The sequence below is a fragment of the Akebia trifoliata genome, chromosome 2 (assembly GCF_017979445.1).
Source record: "Akebia trifoliata isolate Shusen 1 chromosome 2, ASM1797944v1, whole genome shotgun sequence".
NCBI classification, from domain to species: Eukaryota; Viridiplantae; Streptophyta; class Magnoliopsida; order Ranunculales; family Lardizabalaceae; genus Akebia; species Akebia trifoliata.
In genome coordinates, this window is record NC_141376.1 from 22,002,876 (window position 1) to 22,022,799 (window position 19,924).

General features: G+C 37.2%; 1 protein-coding gene across 5 annotated transcripts in view; it reads right to left on the reverse strand.

Moving 5' to 3' along the window:
- Positions 1-205: 205 nt before the first annotated feature.
- Positions 206-19,924, reverse strand: part of NDC1 (NAD(P)H dehydrogenase C1) — a 30,436-nt gene continuing 10,717 nt past the window's right edge. For 3 of the 5 annotated variants that reach the window (XM_086432077.1, XM_086432075.1, XM_086432079.1), the window contains 8 exons: positions 19,133-19,199; positions 18,813-18,996; positions 17,758-17,851; positions 15,695-15,910; positions 12,974-13,375; positions 12,780-12,856; positions 594-697; positions 206-508 (listed from right to left, as the gene is read on the reverse strand). In XM_086432077.1, the coding sequence (XP_086288203.1) occupies positions 369-508; positions 594-697; positions 12,780-12,856; positions 12,974-13,375; positions 15,695-15,910; positions 17,758-17,851; positions 18,813-18,996; positions 19,133-19,199 (1,284 nt within the window). In that variant the 3' untranslated portion in view covers positions 206-368. The other 2 variants (XR_015175478.1, XM_086432078.1) reach the window with 2 other exon arrangements.

Here is a 19,924-nt window from a genome sequence, read left to right on the forward strand (position 1 = left end):
ACTTCATTTTACAAAGAGTCATCCAAGACCAACTGTGTGTGCAGAACACTGGGTTAGACACTAAGCTGACATGAAGGTGTACACAGAACCGTAAATGCTTTTCACTTGTATCTCGAGGAAACACATCTATGATTCCATGTACACCTCCATATCAGCTCAGTGTTCAACAGTGTCTTAAACATTTTCCTTAAAAACAAAAGCCATGTTTAATAAAGGACAGATTTAGGTATTTGAGAGTATAATTTTCTCATTTCATGCTATTTCCATACCGATACAAAGCAACGAACATGAATGATAAAAGAAGTAACCAATTCTATGCATGAGAAGTCAAGTAACGTTTCATTTCGAAGAGAAGAGGATAAATGGATCTAAGAGCCCGAAACGATTTTGGTTAGAGTACTCTGGAAAGAAGCAATGGAATCTATAGCAGACTTTGCAAGCCAACTGATTCCCACTTTAATCCGATGTTCATCCGTGGGTAATCTGATCAAGTAGGCCAGCTTCCTTGCTGCAATGGAAACACAATAATATTAGGTTTGGAGATTTGATTGCCACAACTTGATGCAGAGAGAGACATGGGAAGGAATATTAACCATTATGACCAATGGGACCATCCAAGGTTAACCCCTCAATGAAGCTTGGAGAAATTGCCGCATCATTCCTCCCGAGAGTCATCATCTCACCGAGATTCTGGAATCTAACAGTCAAACACAGCAGGTTACGTACAGTTGACAAGCATTTAAGATGTAAGCCAATGCGGTAATATTTAGTTCAAGAAACTGGCCAGCTTCAATGCAAACCATGGTTGAATCATGAGGGAGATATTGGAGAAGTCAAAACAAATAAAAATGGAAGAAAAAGTTTGGAATGACTTTACTTTCCTTCCTCACTGCCTTACTTCATGCAAAAGATAAATGAGTTATGATAAACTGACAAAAAACAAAAAACAAAAAACTACTCAAACATACTAAACTAACGTGGCATGTGCATAGAATCATAATTTTTTCCCCTTTGAGACACAAGGAAAAATTCTATGGTTCCATGCGGATACCACATCAGTTGAGTGTACTTGAGCATCTTTTTCTAGTCTCTTTATCCTTATTCAAAATAAATACATAGAAATAAATGGCTCTAGTCCGTCAGTAACTTTCTATCCACATCCTCCTTAAAGGAATAAATAACTGAAGACTTTGATAGAAACAGTTCAGCATAACTCAAGCCAAGCTATTTAAGAAAGCTATCTTAAATGATTGCCATGTCATCTTTGTTTTAAACCATTGATCACTTTTCATCCATGGCTAGTTGTCGGTGTAAAAACAAGTCGGAATGGGTCGTTGCTATAGACAGACTCTACATGTATATATATAAATATATGGGTCAGGATCCCTTGACTCCTAATAAGAATGACTCATAAAAAAACACATGATCCCAACCCTTTAAATGCAAAATCCAATTGTTGAGACTTATCCTCGGGATAAGTATCCCTGAGATTTGTGTTATCAAGATACTCATAAATCTCAACCATTGGATTTTGTGTTTAAAAGGTTGGGATCATGAGTTTTTTTCATGAATCATTCTTAGGAGTCACAGATCCCAACCCTATAGTAGCTAAAATTATAGGGGATAAGCGTCTGATCCATCCCTTTGTGTCGGCCCCATTGCATTGCCTTCTCTCTTCACACCTTCAACTTTATCGGTTTTCCTCACCTCCGCCCTTTCTCTCTTTTTTCAATAATACCCCTCCAACTACTATTTTTCCTCTTTTACCCCCTATTGCTAAACTTCTAACCCCATAAAAAATAACTTACAAATTAACGGTAAAAATTGACAGTCCACAATTCTTCAACTTGTAAACTGGGGTTAGAAGTTTCATAATTGACTGATTTTTGTGAGGATAATCTCTATGGTGAGGAGATCATCCTCGCAAAATATCAACCCATTCCGAAACTTCTAGCCCATATAAGACAAATTTTGGCTCCGTAATGTTGGCTGCCAAACATTGTCACATGTATATATATATAATTATGTGTCCTGGGCTATCATAACAGCTCCAAAACCATTTGATACTTCAATGGACGCATTAACTCACATGTTTTTGATAAATTGCACACATAAATAACAATACTTGACGCTTCACCAACCATTTTAATAAAATCCATTTCTTTTTTGAAAGATAAAAAACAAAGCTTTCATTAAAAAAGAGCTATACAAATAGAGGTAATCTCAAATGAGGTCAAGGCAACTACCAAGAAGACTAAAGTCCTAGAAGCAGAATACAAACATATCACGAAAACCACAAGAAGCCCCTCAAATTACAAAATCAGAGAATCCCATCTAAACAAAAATCTGAAATGGAAGTCCCCTTGGATGGTTGGAACAATTTAGAACAAAGGAACAAATTTACATTAATATAAATGATAGTAGCATTGAGGGTCTTCTCCTTACCCTCAAAGGTCCTCTCATTCCTCTTTCCAAATCCCCCACAACAAACAGAAGTGTTCATAGAATTCTACTTCTAGTTTTAAAAGAATAGGAAGACCGACCTTCAAAAATCACTGACCTAAAAAGAATCCAAGCCATATTTTCTTTTATAGGGAAATGCTTGATTAGTGGTTACTGATAGGTAATATGATTAGTGGTTAGCATAAGAAGTATGGGTACAGGGGGTTTGAACCTTGGACGTGAGAATAACTCTCCACATGTCTTACCACTTAGCTAAGCGGCACTTCTTAAACGCCAAAAAGAAAACTAGGACCAAATAGATGATGCTTTAGAGCAATGGCGAAGCTGGTAGATAGAGTTTTCTACATTCAACTTGTACATGACACATCTCAACTACGATATTGCTACGAGTGACCAGGTGATTTGTATATTCTACAAAATAAAGAAGAGAACAAGTTATAGAGGAGAAAAAAGTGCCAGAAATTTCAATTATGTTGCACAGGTCTCATCTTCTCTTTCAGTATTTTTTGAAAATAAAAACATTCAATGAGTGAAAAAAATAAGAAATCCAAAAATACCCATATTATCATTATAATTGAAATTGAGAGAATAAAAATGTTAATCCATTAATTAGCCCTAATTAGGCTTTAAAGGTATTACATAATCTAAGTAGAGGAAAAGACGGAAAATGACACATATAGACTTATTTTAACACTCCCCCTCAAGTTGGTGCGTGGATATCAACAACGCCCAACTTGGACAAGACACCTTCAAAGGTGATTTTACTGACACCTTCAAAAGCGATTTGTTGAGATGTAGGAACAAAGGGAGTACAAATCTATCCAGAAACAATCTTTTCTCTAATAAAATGACGATCAACTTCGATATGCTTCATTATGTCATGCTGAACTGGATTTGCCGCTATGTTAATAGCTAATTTGTTATCACAATATTGTAAGAATGGGACTGGCACAGGAAGACACAGGTCAGCTAATAAGATCTTGAGCCACAATAACTCACACACTCCAAGTGCCATAGCTTTATATTCTGACTCAGCACTCGATTGAGAAACCACATCCTGCTTCTTACTGTGCCAAGTTACCACCAACTTTAATACAATACCCAAAAGTAGAACGTCTATCAATCACTGAACCAACATAATCTGTATCTGTCCATGCCTCAACACGAAAATGACCATGATTACTGAACAAAATACCTCGACCAGGACATCCCTTAAGATATCTAAGAATACGATAAACTGCAATAAAATGAGATGTTCGAGGTGAGTGCATAAACTGACTTACAACGCTAACAGCATAAGCAATGTCTAGGCGAGTCATAGACAAATAGATCAATTTTCCCACATGTCGCTGATACTGTCTAATATCCGACACACTCCCCCTCAGAATCAGCCAACCTGTGATTCTGCTCAATAGGAGTATCAGCAGAACGAGAACCAAGCTGACCTGAATCGCTGAGTAAATCAAGGACATACTTTCGTTGGGAAATAAATATACCGGATTGGGACCGCACCACCTCAATACCCAGAAAATAGCGAAGATGCCCAAGGTCCTTAATCTCAAATTGATGGCCTAAGTAAGTTTTTACCTCAGTAATACCATCATTATCATCTCCAGTAAAAACAATATCATCAACATAAACAATCAGAGCAACAGTTTTTTCTTAGGAGTAACACAAGAAAAGGGTGTGATCAGCAGAACTCTAATGGAAGTCAAACTGATATATGACCTTAGTAAAGCGCTCAGACCATGCGCAAGGAGACTACTTCAGGCCATAAAGAAAGCGACGAAGACGACAGACATGTGTAAGAGAAGCAGATGTAAGAAACCCAGGAGGTTGGACTATATAAACCTCTTCCTGAATATCACCATTGAGAAACGCATTCTTGACATCTAACTGATAGAGAGGCCAGCCTCTGATAGCAGCAACAGAAAGAAAAATGCGAATGGTGGTCATTTTGGCAACCGGAGCAAATGTCTCCTGATAATCAATTCCATAAGTTTGAGCATAACCTTTGGTCACCAAGCGGGCCTTATAACGAGCATAGAACCATCCAGATTATGCTTAAGTGTGAAAACCAGACAAATCCCACTGCTTTCCTTCCAAGCGGAAGAGGAATAAGTTCCCAAGTTTGAGTCTTTTTAAGAGCATTCAACTCATCAATCATACCTGCTCACCACTCAAGATGGGCAATAGCATCTGCAATAGCAGTAGGAAGAGAAACAACGGAAACAGAGGCAGGAAAACTCCGATAGAAGGGTGAAAGTGCAAAATCAGATACATAATTAGAAATAGGATAAGTACAAGTGCGCTTACCCTTACGAGTGACAATAGGACGATCATCACAGGGAACAGAATGAGACAAATCTGGAGGCAAGGAGGCGAGCTAATTTGGCATAGAAGTGATGGTAGTATCACGAGAACGCTGAAAGTAAACCTACAAAGGAGGAAGTAACACACTGACAAGGGGTGGAGAGGAAGGTACTGGTAAGGGAAGAGAAAAGGAAACAGGAAAGGGATCATCCGGGGAGTCTAGGGGAAACCACTCAAATTGAATGCCAACGGACCCATTGTAGTATGGGGTGTGCTCAAAGAAGGAAACATCCCGAGAAATGAAACGCCATCGAGAAGGAGGATGGTAACACCGATAACCTTTATGGGTAGATGAATAACCCAAAAAAATACATTTTAGAGTCTTAGGGTCAAGTTTAGTACAAGTTTGGTCAAGAATTTGAACAAAACACACGCGAAGAAAGGGAAAACAGGAGACGATCCTGATCGAGCGGAGAAAGAGGCGTGGCAAACTAAAAAACCCGGGAGGGGGGTCGATTAATAAGGTGTTACGCAGTAAGAACAGCATCGGCCCAATAAGATTGTGGTACGTTCATACCAATAAAGATGGCATGAGCTAACTTTAGAATATGACAATTTTTTCTTTCTAAACAACTATTCTGCTGAGAGGTCTTCACATTGGACATTTGATGCTCAGACTCTAAACAAAGTTTTAAAACCTCACTATAGGTGTACTCAGTAGTACCATGATCAGAATCGAAGGTTTTGACGGTACGACCAAATTGGGTATGAACCATAGCAAGAAATTGCTTAAAGATCCCACAAACTTCACTCTTGTGTTTCATAAGATAGACCCGAGTGGTACGATTGTGGTCATCAATGAATAAAACAAAATAACGAAAACCAATAGTGGATGGGACCGGGGAAGGACTCCACACATCAGAATGAATTAGGTCAAATATAGCAGGTGCAATAGTATTCATACTAACAAGATAGGAAGAACGCGCATGTTTAGCTAATTGGCGAATTTCACGAAAAATAAAGAAATTGTTATTAATAAATAAAGCAGGGAACAAATGTTTCAAATATCCAAAAGAAATGTGACCTAAGCGTAAGTGCTAACGCATTACAAGAGCCTTATTGGATTGACTGCTACTACTAATCTCGGAAGTAGAATGGGTGCTAAGTAAACCAGGTACGTCTAAGAGATACAGTCCATTCACTTCACGTTCAGTGCCAATCGTCCTCTTCGACCCCAGATCCTAAAAGACACAATGAGAGGGATAAAAAATTACACTGCAATTCAAATTATTGGTAATGCTACTAACAAATATAAGATTAGTAGTAAGTTGAAGAACATGCAGTGTATTAGATAAGGATAAAGTAGATGTAACAGGAAAATGACCTTGACCAGCTATAGAAGACAGAACCATCAGCAAGGCGAACCTTGCGATGACCAGAACAAACACTATAAGTTTCGAATAGGGATGATATACCGATCATGTTATCGAAGGCACCAGAATCAATGATCCATGGTGAGGAAGTAGTGAAAACACTGTGTGTAGATGCAAAAATACTTGAGTGAGTGAATGTAGAGACCGATTAAGATGAAGTCTCCATCTGATTGAAGAATTTCCTGAACATGTCAAGCTCAGCCCGGGATAGAGATACCAAATCTGATGAGGATGTAGTAGCTGAAAGAGGTGCTGAATCATTAATCGAATGAGAAACTACATGAGCTGAAGATCGTTGAGACTGTTGACGCTGCTGATTAGGACGACCATGAAGTGCATAACATCGAGCCTTCACAGGACCCAACTTTCCATAATGATCACACTTATGTCACTGATGGATAGGCATAAACCCACTGGGGGGTTGTGGAGAAGATAGGCGAGCAAACATAACGAAGTGATCTCCCGAAGAATGAGGTAGGACAGCTGTGCGACGACTCTTATTAGTCAAGACATACGAATACGCGGTCTGTAGGGACGAAAAATGATCCATACCCAATAAATGAACTTTTGCGTACTCAAACTCATCCCGAAGATCAGTTAAAAACTGAAAAATCCGATTCTTATTCAAAATTGACAAATATAATGTCTTATCAAGAGGGTCCTTCCAGGCATAAGACAAGGAATAGAAGGACATCTCTTCCTACCGAGCACGTAGTTGTGATATATAGGTAGTAACTAAAGAGTCTCCTTGTGAAAGACGAGAAATCTCATGCTCCAAGTTGAAAATCTTGACATTGTTCTGACGTTGCGAGTAAATGCTTTTTGCAGAATCCCATATCTGTTTTACTATTGAGGAAAACATAAAACTAGCCGCAATGTGTGGTTGCATAGAGGTAACCAGCCAAGAACGGACCATAGATTCATTAGCAAACCAATGGAAGTAAGAGTTATCGGTCTGTACAGGTTGTTTGTCCGCCCCTGTGAGGTAACTGATCTTCCCTTTTCCACCAATGAACATTTCAACTGATCGTGCCCAGAGGAGATAACTAGGGCCATCTAATTTCATTGTAGTAATCTGAATACCTAGAAAGTCGGTTGAGTGAGACGAATGACCACTCGATCCATTACTATTACCAGTGATCGAGGAAGAGGATGTCTCAAAGGCCATCGAAGAATCCGAGTACTATGGTGGGAAGAGAGTTCAAGTAAGATGAGGACACGACTCCCTAGGATAAAGTGACCGCAGCACCCTAAAGGTGACAATACACAATCGAAAAAACTGTGAGATCTGATTAAATACTATTGTGGGTTATCCGAGCAATCATTATCGCAAGCATAGAAACTTGAGGAGTAATACTGCTAGTAGAACAGCCCCAAATAGCACCTTACTGTAATCACAGGCCTCCGTATGTGTTCAAAACAACTGCCGCCACCCTCATATAACCCTTACGATGATCGAAAGATAAAAAAAAAGTCACTTACTGTGATCTACCCCCCCCCCGCCAAAGATAGAGCATATATGTCAAAGATGCCCAACTTGGACTGAAAATTCTCTAGCTAGTGCTAACTAAATGCTTTAGTAAGTGTGTCAGCAAACTGACCAGTCGACTCACAAAAAGAGTAGAGATAACTTTGGTTGTCACATTTTCCTTGATAAAATGTAACTAAATCTTTATATGCTTGGCCCTCTCATTAAAGACTAGGTTATTCGCAAGGTAAGTAGCTGCTTGATTATCTCAATACAATTTTATAGGACCATCAACCGGAAAACCTAGTCCATCTATCAAATGTTTGAGTCATAACTCACATGAAGGGTCATTTCTGTGTACTCAGCTTCTATGCTAGATCTAGCGCAAACATTTAGTTTCTTACTGCTCCATGTTTGAGCTATAACTTGCATGAAGTGTGTGGCCTGTGTTGGTACACTGATGTAGTGCCTACCTAAAAGACTCATCAGACAATCAAATTAAAAGAGGCCAACACAATTGAATAAAGATAAGTGTATCTCTTTCGCATTTTTCCCCTATTGGAAAATGAAGCTTTATTTCCTTCTATAGAAGATAAGTTATGAGGACATCTGAGATCATGGGCCGTATCCATTAGATCATTATTTAGATTTTATTTGTAGTAGGGTCTACTGAAGGGACTAGGATCAGTATTTAGGCTTATTTTTGTTATATTAAGCCATGGTCATAGTATAGATGTTTGGGGGCAATTTGCTAACTTTATCATGTCTTTCTAATGAATTTCTTAGGCTAAAAATTCAAGGGAGATAGTTAGGGATTGGGACAAAGATAGTATTTTTAATTTTATTATGTTAAGTTTAATTCACAACCATTAGATCTTCTTATATTAATTGAATGGCTGATATTAGATTAGGGTTATAAGTATTATATAAATAGTTGAAAGACATTATTCCTGATTTTAACTATTATGAGCTTTTAGAATAAAAATTTACAGGTTTTTCTAGTAGAACTCTCCATACTGTGAATCCATTGCCTCCTTGTATGATTCCAAGGTATAAGTTGTTTTTGGAATAAAATTATTCTTATAATTTAGCAAAAAAAAATTTTTATAAGTATACATTTCATTAAAGAGGGAAAAAGATACAAAAAAGACTTGCAAGGCGGTCGAGGTGACCAACCCAAGACTCTCCTGACGATCTACTAGGGATTCCCACCGGAAAATCAAAGTCTTCATAAAAGACACCCTTGAAATTGGGGTATAACTTACACTAAAAAAACAAACTCCCCAAAATGTTTAGGATAATATCATAAAAGCTTGAGTTTAGCCCTCTAAAATTCTCTCATTCCTTTCCAACCAAATTCCCCAACAAATGGCAAAAAGAAGGAACCTCCACAAGATGTTCAATCTCGTCGAGAAGCATGACAAATCCCAACTCTGAAAAAGAGACAAGGTAGTATCCGGAAGAACCTAAGAAATCCCAAAAAGACCAAAGAAATGACTTCAAATGGCATAGGCCAACTCACAATGTAATAAAATATGGTTAATGGATTCACTATTGATAAGACAAAGAACACAACAATTGGGTGTCCCAAAACCACAAAAGTTTATTCTAAGTGGCGAGCCAAATGAAAAAACGAACCTTAGAAGGGGCTTTAGAATGCCAAATCTTAGCCAAGGGGAATTGACTAGGATAGTTGTTGAGCTCCGTAAGTGCCTAGGCGAATGAATTAACAGTGAAGTTTGTTCTTTTGGTACAAGTCCACTCCATCCTATCATCTTCATGATGTTCCAATGAGCTCCATCAAGAATGATCATTAAGTCAGGTAAGTCCTGTATTTCCCCATCTTGAAACCTCTCCTGAAACTCAAATCCCATGTGGGCTCGTTTCCTTCAAGGTTCAAAAAGTCCACCCAAGGCAGGTTTTTCTTAGACGAAAGGTTGAAGAGACAAGGAAAGAGAGCAAAAAGTCGTGTATCTACACTACCAGTACTCTCAGAATCTTATCATGTCGCCCTTGCCAACTCTAAACCGCACCCATGTCTTGAAGTCCATTAAAGCACTCATGACACCCCTCCAAACACTGCACCCATCAGACGAGATCACCTCCTTGCTCTCCCACCCATTAAGCTTCTCTCCATACTTAGCCTTGATGACTACTCTACAAGCTAAGATTCTCATTACCAAACCTCCACACCCACTTCCCTAAAAGGGCTTTATTAGCAACTTTGAGCCCTCTAAAACCCATCCCACCATTATTCTTTGCACACATATGACCTAGCACCTCATGAGATAAATCTTCTTACCACCATTCTTATCATGTGAGAAATCCCTAATCAATCTCTCCAATCTACCTTCAACCCCTTTTGGAATAGAGTACAATGACAAATGGTAAACTGGAATGCTAGCTAAGGAGCTTTTTATTAAGGTGAGTTTTCTGCACTTCGATAGGTACTTTGCTTTCCAAGAGCTCAATCTCCTTTCCATGTGCTCAACCACCGAGTCCCAAATTGATTTACTTATATACTCTGCACCTAGAGGCATACCCAAATAAGTGGTAGGAAGAGACTCACTTAGGCATCCAAACACCGTAGCCCACCTATTGACCCCCGTATAACAACCCACTCCGTACTACTTACTATTCCTGAAGTTGATGCTCAAACCCAACACTGCTTTGAAGCAACAAAGAAACCCCCTCAAGTGTCTCACCTGATCATCTGACGCATCTAGAAACACTAGGGTTTCATCAGTGAATTGCAGGAACAAAATGCTTTGAACGTCCCTTCCAACTGGGAAACCAGAAATCCAATCCAAACTTGACGCTCTTTTTAGGAACCGGCCCAAGACCTCCACCACTAAAATGAATAACAACAGAGATAGGGGATCCCCCTGTCTCAAGCCCCTGGAGCTTCTAAAGAATCCGGTAGAACTGTCGTTGATCAGAATCGAAAAGGAGGTTGTAGTCACACATTTCATCACCCAATCAATCTAAGTGGTCCCAATTCACGTGTTCGTAAGCTTTGTGCATATCGATTTTGCAAATCAATCCTACCTTGCCTATCTCTTCTTAGAATCAATGCATTCGTTAGCTACTAGAACCCCGTCTAAAATATATCTCCCACAAACAAAAGCACCTTGCTCAAACCCAATCAAATACTCGATTACCTTTTTCAACCGATTTGCCAGAACCTTTGCTACAATTTTATACGCTGAACCCACAAGGCTGATGGGTCTAAAATCAGCAATATTCGTTGCTCCGACTTTTTTGGAATCAAGGCAATAAAAGAGTTTTTAAGTCGTAGTCCAAGTACTTCCTCCCCTTGAGGAACATGTTCATGAAGTCCTCCTTCAGGGTCCCCCAGCAACATTTATAAAAAGCCATAGTGAATCCAGCCGGACCCGAGGCCTTGTCTCCATTAAGTGTGGCAAGTGCGTCGACTACCTCCTATTCCTCAAAACTTCTTTCCAACCACTCCCTCTAATTCTGCGATATTGTTCCCACCTCTAAAGTCTCTGGTATGGGCCGAAACACCCGATCCTCATCGAATAATTTCTTGTAAAAATTCACTATCCCTTCTCTAACCCTCTCGTCCCCCTCCATGAGTTGGTCATTGACGATAACTCTCCTAATGTGGTTAAAACTACAGTGAGAATTAGCAACCTTATGGAAAAAATTTGTATTGTTATCCCCTTCCTTCAGCCACTTCACTCTCGACTTTTGCTTCCAACTTATTTCCTCCATCAAGGTGAGATTCTGGAAGTCTATCCTCAAGTTGATCTTTCTCATGGTTTCCTCCCTAGAGAGCCCCACACCTTCCTCATTTTGATCTAACGAAGTCAACTCATCGAGAATTGTTTTCCTCATCACCTCCACACAGTCAAACATTTCCACATTCCACACCTTAATTTTCTCTTTTAGTGCTTTGAGTTTACTTTTGAAAATAGAACTCGAACTTCCACTAAACTAAAATTCATTCCACCAAGCATCCACCAATTAGCTAAAGCCTTTAAGGTGTAACCACATATTTTCAAATAAAAAAGATCATGGTCTTGGGCTAGAGAAACCCGACTAGAGGACAATGGGGCAATGATCTGAGAGTGGATTAGATTGGATTATTGGAAAATATCTCACTTCGAGATTTCAACACAAAATTGTGTGGATTCGTGTTGGGATTTTGAGCATGACAAAACTGATTGGGAGGATTTGCCTTCCCTTCCATCGGGGGAAGAGGAGACAGATCGGTGCAAGGCTTAAAATGGGTTGGACCTGGACCAGATATGAGTATATCCATATTCAAATCCAATTTTTTTTATCTGGATCCGAATCCGAATTCGACCCAACTGAATTGCTTGATTTGGGTTGGGTCGGATAATTTCGGACCATTCAACATTTTTTTGTTATGATTCTTTGTTAACTGTTGTACTATTACATTTTATCATTATAATCCTTTTATTTTATAAAAATTCACGCTATAGTAAAGTAGTATGATATTTTGAAAAACCTAAAAATACAATTATCAAAGCACTATTTCATTAGATCTAGGCGGATATAGGGATGGATTTGGATCAGACTCGAATCAAGGGACATCAAACCATATTCGACCCATTTTTTTTTTCGTGTCTACCCCAAGGTTCCAAACCAGCTAAATTCATATTTTGATTCACTCGGTTTCAGATAAAATCTGACCCATTTTATGCCCTACAATGGTGGATCCGTCTATCATTACCTTAAGGGAAGGGAGATATATTGGGAGGATTGTCTCCTCATCCCTAAAAAGAAGGGAAGACAAATTGGCAGACATGTCCACCATTCCCTTGATGGAGGGGAGTGATGAATTGAATCTGTGTCCCTTTCCCCCAAGGGAGGGGTGATGGATTGGACCTGTCTTTCCTTCTCTACAATTATTTTTTTTTAAATGCAAGTAAAGATGATGAAACTACATTTAAATCATTCATACTGGCAGAGATAAAATTTAATGAGTGCAACTCTAGAGAAGTTACACTCAGTAAATTTTAACTACTGCGTTCAAATCAAAATGTCCAGATAATTTCCTAGTATGCAAAAGAAAGTGATTGTTACCAAGTAACATGGTTAGAGTTCCCAACCTAAATGGCAATAGAGGTCGGTCATTGATTGCAGCCCACAGATTCCAACCAGCAAAGTCTGCTTGCTGAAAAGCAACCTGAGAGAGTGAGAAGTGAAGCCACCCAAAATAGTTAGACAGGAAACAATAAACATATTTATATATCTTTGTTTTTTCAGAAAATCAAAATTTGCTAGTAAATTATACTCATTAAACCTGTGCAGTAGCTGGAAGAAGCCTTCCAGAGGAGTCCCTTAGGGCAGCAGAATCACCAATTGCAAATATGCGTGGATGACCTTTGACACGGAGAGTTTCATCTGTTTCCGCTTGTCCCCTGGCATTAACAGGAAACACAAGGGGCTGATCATAGGTTTCCAAAGAAGGAATTAGAGGTTTAGACCCAACTGTCCATAGTACTAAATCTGCTTGAAGAATCTCTCTTTGTAGGCCCCTCTCCACAGGTTGAAGTTCCAGAACTAGTTCATGGTCTTCTTCCACTGCAATGTCCATGTCCCCTCCAATGGTCGTCAGCTTCTCTGAATAGTCAAACTTGCCAACTTTTCTTATGCAACTAACAAAATAACCCAAGTAAAGCTGAACGTTCCTGGATGAGAGAACCTAGCAACCAGAAAAAGTATAAATAATAATCCAAAAAATTAAGAGAGATTATATTGCCACACCACCCGAATTCGTATGTAAATCACCAAAGAATTAGCAAATATTCGGGGTGGCATTAGCAAAGTTGGTATGGCAATAGAATCTCTCAAAATTAAAAGATGGTAAGGTGAATAAATTAGGAAAAAAAATAAAAAAATTTAAGCAATTCTGGATGAGTGCCATTTATGCATGCATATAGGAGATTACGCCTGTTTGTAATTTAGGGATGCAAAGGTTACAGAGGCCCAAAGGTTAGAGAAATCCATCAGCATTGACACAATAAAATACACTATTGTTTGAAGCAACTCTGCCAAAAGCATGCAAAACACAGGCGTGTGCTAATGAAGAAGTCAGCATGCCATTCATTTATAACTTTGAATATAATAATTTGGGGTTCCAACTTCCATCTACATTCAATCAACTAAGGACACCTTTTTATTGAAAGAAACCTTCATCGAAAGGAAAAGGAAATTACATAATGGTATCAAGAATCAAGATTCTAATACATAAAGATGGTCCAAGAAAATAGCATTTAGACACAACTAGCTGGATAATTTAGAATTATAGATAATATATTCTTTTCTAGTCCAGTTATTTATTCAATAAAACACAACTGAGTTAGAACAATTGTATGTGACACAAACGTCCAATCAACCACATTGTTGTGGGAGACATACCTCCCATCATCTACAGTGTCATGGGAAATACTTTATTTCCTTTATTCTTCACTTCTTCTAATTTTACTATTTTCTCTTCTACCCCTTTAATCTACTTTAGCATTTTTCATCTTTTACCCCTTCAATCTCAATTTTTTTTAATAATACCCCTCCAAATCTATTTTTTTCCACTTTTACCCACTTAACTCGAATTTTCCACTTTTTAATATATTTTCTCATTAACCCCTTCAATCCACTTTATTGTTTTTCATCTCAATTTTTTTAATAATACCCCTTCCATTAAGCTTTAGTTTCTTGAGACCCACTTTAGTTCATTTATTATTCACCTCCCCTAACTTTATTATATTTCCTCTTTTACCCCTTTAATCCACTTTATTGTTTTTCATCTTCTACCCCTTTAATCTCAATTTTTTTTATAATAATACCTCTTCCATTAAGCTATAACAATTTTGTGAGTTAAACATGGGACCCACTTTATTTCTTTTATTCTTCACCTCCTTTAATTTTACTATATTCTTTTTTTTACCCCTTTAATTCACTTTATTATTTTTCATCTTATTTTTTTCCACTTTTACCCCCATCACCCAAAAGAAGATGCCCCCTCCTCTAACTTTACTATATTTTCTCTTTTACCCCTTTAATCCACTTTAGTGTTTTTCATCTCTTACACCTTTATTTTTTAATAATACCCCTTCCATCTAGCTATAGTTTCTTGAGACCCACTTTATTTCATTTATTATTCACATAACTTTACTATATTTCCTCTTTTACCAATTTAATTCACTTTATTTTTTTTTTCATCTTTTACCACTTTAATCTCAAATTTTTTACAATAATACCCTCCAACTTTATTTTTTTCGCTTTTACCCCCTTAACCCGAGAGAGGATGCCCGTATCGTAGGCACGGGTGAACTCTAGTATATATATATATATATATATATATATATATATATATATATATATATATATATATGGGTTGGGTTCCATAGACACATAAAGCTACTCATAAAGCTACAACGCTTTTGTCTTATATGGTTAAAAAGGTTCAGAATGGGCTGATTTTTTGTGAGGATGATCTCTGTGGTGAGGGAATCATCCTTGCAAAAAATCATTCCATTCCAAAACTTGTAACCCCATCAAAAGTGATTTACAAAAATTGGACGGTCTAAAATAATGGGCTGATTTTTGGCAAGGATGATCTCCTCACCATAGAGATCATCCTCACAAAAAATCAGCCCATTCCAAACATTTTTGCCCATATAAGACAAAACACGTTGTAGCTTTATGAGTAGCTTTATGTGTATACGGATCCTAATCCTATATATATATAAGTCATATTTGTTAAGAAAGGTTTTCCTAAACTAACTGTTAAAGGAAATTTCCTATCAAAGAAATTATAAAAGAAAATTATGTAAAGTTGAAACAAGACACAGAACTCATCTAAAATGAACACTTCTACTGATCAAATGTATTCCAAGACCTTTATGAAAGATTCAGACCAATCCTTGAAACAAGTACTCTCAAAGTACAGATTTCAAGAATTGTTTGATAAATATTATTATATGTACTTATTTTACATGATTCACTGAACTAGATTTCTTACCTTCAATGCAGCTTCCCTATTTCCAGGTGGGGCAGATGGGCAGATTGTTTTTTCAACATTAATTGCTTGAACTATTCCATTATCTTGCAGTCGCTCTGATACTGTAGCAGCCAACTCAACTCCAGCGTAACCACACCCAACAACTACCACACGGACTGGAGATGAATCCTTACCAAATTTCCTTCGCTCCAATGTTTTCAATTTGTTATCAACCTTCTGCATCATAAGAGAATATTGAACATGAGATTGACAATCATGAAACAAGTTTAGAACAATATAGGCAGAGATTGGTTCTTTCCTTTGAACTTCAAAAATCAATCAGGAAACACTATTTAAGGATTGCCATGTGTCGATCTAACTTTCTTTTGAAAGGTAAAGAGATTCAAAGAAATAGGAGGTCCAGGAGATCATTCTAGAAACTACAAGCAAAAATGAAAACAAAGCCTACAACAAGCCAAAAAAAAAAAATAACAGCAAAAGACTGATCCAACCCAATTTAAAGAATCCCAACTAAACATGAAGTCCTTAAAAAAGAAGTCTCTAATCAAGGGATATTAGGGGTTCCTATAAAAGAAAAGAATGAATCATTTGAAAGGGGACTTGAACTGTTGAAGAATTTTTCAAAAGTTTTAAGAGTTTTTGGATGAGAGATCATTCTCATTATTAGCATCAAAGCCTTCTTATACTTTAAATTGCTGAAAGAGTTTCATTTGTATTTTTAAGGATTTTGTTTTTCCAGATGGGAGGCTTACCTTGTATGCATGTCCACGAAGGTAGGTCATCTAGACAACCTTAGACGTACTTTTACCAGTTCGTTAATGAAATATTTACATTAACACCTCCCCCCAGCAGGATTTTTCTTGTTGGTGGCGAAGACTGTTACAACATGAGCTCCAAGGGGACATTTTTCCCCTTATCTAATGCTTCTATTGCATGTCAATCTGCTTTTGACAGCCATGTTCTTCAATTTGGCGAAAAGTTCATATGCCATAGGTTCTATATTGAATATCTACACTAATTAAATTGACATGTGGCATGGGTGCTAAGTGTCAAGGTGTCCAAAAGTGTTCGGCAAGGCAACCTTCAGAAATTCTGATGAAGCTACATGGTCATACAAAAATGAACTTCTAGTGAAACAGGTCTTATAGGTTGTAATCTATTAATTTGTGGCACATGAAGGAAACTCTGATACTTATCCAAGTTACTGGAATACATCACCTACACTCTTAATGTTAACTCCTTTTAGAAGAACAAATTTAAGTGAAAACAGGTTCTATTATATGGATGGCAAAGTGCCTAGAAGTATCTGTCGTGTTGGCATGCTAGCACAGAAAAAATTTGGAAATTGGAAATGCCAAGGTGATATACACAAGATCCACGTCCCAATGATTTATAAGTCAAGATTCTCATCCTATCTTTCCTTTATCGCCTCTTTATTGTAAATCAGTCCGAGACTAATTATCTTTAATCACAGTTTTGGAGCTAGTTATTGGAATCCGACTTTGGGTATAGTTTTGAGTTTTTAAGCCATATTTTGAAGTTGGATTTAATGGAAATCTGGACATAGCCCAAATTGTATTTCTTTGGACTTTCCCATATGTCTTTCTGATTTCAAACACAATCTTGAACAAAGAAAAGTAATAGAGGAACATAATAAATGTTAACCAGCCAACTACTCCAAAAGACCAATTTGTTGGAGAAGGGGAGAACTATGAATATAAGAGGGGTCACGGGGCTTAACTGGGGTATGACTCACCCAAGAGTGGAGGAAAATATACACTCAACAATAAAGAGTGAGTTTAGTAAGTGTAATCCTCCCTCAAAGAACGATACCATTTTTCTTCTCACACTGCAGACCTTTATTCAAACTTTTTCATGGGAAATTATTAATTTTAGTCTTAAGGACCAGAATGTGCACACCAAAAAAAATTCAAATTATAAAACAACTAAATCTGAGGAAATTTCATATTTCAAGAACCACATTTTTCTTGGATCTCCATACATCCCTATAGAAGTAGAGAATTTTCGGGAGTAAGTTTAAGTGAACAAGGAATTGTACTTACATATGCATCCTCAAGGGTAGAAAATGGTAATGCAAACTCCGAAGCACCCGGTACAAGATCAAGCTTGGCTTCAGCTCCCAACGCAAGAACCAACCTGGCTGCCCCCAGTTGTAAAGATATAACATCAGTTAAGGCATTTAAAGGCAGTATTTGAGAACCCAAATGCTTGAAAGAAAACAAATAGGGGTATTAATGGGTACCCATTTAACGGCAACCGAACTGGAACCGAAAACCCCTGTTCCGGTTCCCTTTTTATTGAAACCGATTAGAGCCGGGTCTAAAATGGAACCGAACCGATCAAAACCGGAACCGTTAGGTTCTATCCAATGGGTACCCGGAATCGATTTATTTTGTCATTTCTTTTCATACTATAGATGATTTAAGGTCTTTTTTTTTTTTTTAAATAAATGCATGTTATATATAATTCTTCAAATTTTCATATAAATTATCGGTTGGAGCTTAAAATGAGTTCCCGTCTAAAAATTTATTACTTTCAACTAAGATAAATTTTTATTTTTGAAAAAAAATATCATTAATTTGTATCTTTAGTATAACAAATTATAACTAAGTTAATAATTTTGTTGATAATATGTTAATTTTTTTAAAGGAAAAAAGATTTATAATGATTTAAAATACTTTTTTTCTCATTCGATTCTTGAGAACCGGAATCGATGGATACCCGTGATTTTTGGCTGTTCCAGTTCCGATTCCATTTATTTCGGAACCTACAAGAACCGGAACCAAGCTAATATAATGGTTATGGTTCTAATTTCCTTAGGAACTGACCCATTGGCACTCCTAGAAACAAAATACATAGATGAAAATCAAATGTTATAAATAACAAGAGATTGCCACACCAACTTTTGCTAACACCACACCAATTCATATGTAAGTCACAATCCTATAATACTTTCTAGATTAAGTTAATTAAATTCAAAAAATTCAAGAGCAAATTGTATACAATGAGAACTCCTTATCAGTCAAATCCAAAGCTCAAACAAACAACTTATTTATAATGGAAACAAAATTATAGGTAGAATGATGACAATTCTTACCAATCATATTCAATAATGAGGCCACTTTCAAGATGTACTATTCCACCACAACTAGATCCTGTAGACCCATTCACTCCCAAATGATCAGAAGGGTGTAAGAACTTCACTCTGTCTTGGAAAAACTGCACACTAGTGCTTGCAAGTAAGTCCAAGAAACAGGGTGCTATTTCCCACGAATCTACTTCTGCAATTTGATGGATAGAGGGGAACCAAGATTAGGTCAATTATCAATAAGAAAATCTATACAGAAGCATAAAAGAACTATGACAACAAAAAATTTATCAGTAATAGATACATTGAATCTTTAAAAAGCAGCAGACCTCCAGATAGAAGCTCGTACAACATCGGCTTGAAAACAAAACGATCAGACTGATCTACAAGGAGCACCTGAACCCATTTTCCATGATGAATCTTGAAAACATTATCAAATGAATAGCAACTATATTATCCATAAATAAGATGGCAACATCAGCATCAGGGCACTATAGAGAACTTGAAAAATAAGATTTTCAACAAGAAGCTGCAGCAAGAAACGAATAACCCTACATAGTTTGCTGACTCATGACAAGCCTAGTGAAAAAATTCGGAAATGAAAAAAAACACGAGTTGAATAATTGCCGATTTTTCTATAAAAGAATCATGATTAATTTCAACTTTCGCAAAGTTTAGTAGCAGACAAAGCAGTATTTGTTGCTCTTCAACAAGTAGTTAGTAATGCTTCAACCACTTGTTTATCTACTTGTTCTAAATTTTTTTTTTTTTTTTAACTACTTGTTCTTTTTTTATAGGTAAATGCTTGATTAGAGGTTAGTGACAGGTAATATGGTCAACGATTAGGGTTAGTGGTTAGCATAAGAAGTATGGGTTCAAGGGGGTTTGAACCAAGGACGTGGGAACAGCTCTCCACACGTGTTACCATAAGTACTTGTTCTAAATTTTTATAATGTTTATCATTTAATATATGAAATCCTAATTTTTTACTTTCATTATTAATAAAATTAATTTTTATTTTTCTGATGTTTTCCCAACTTCCCAAATTTTTTCCGAAGTTTTTCCTAGCCGAATAATTCTCAAACCCCAACTTTGTCCCTTTGATGACAAGTAGCAAGATG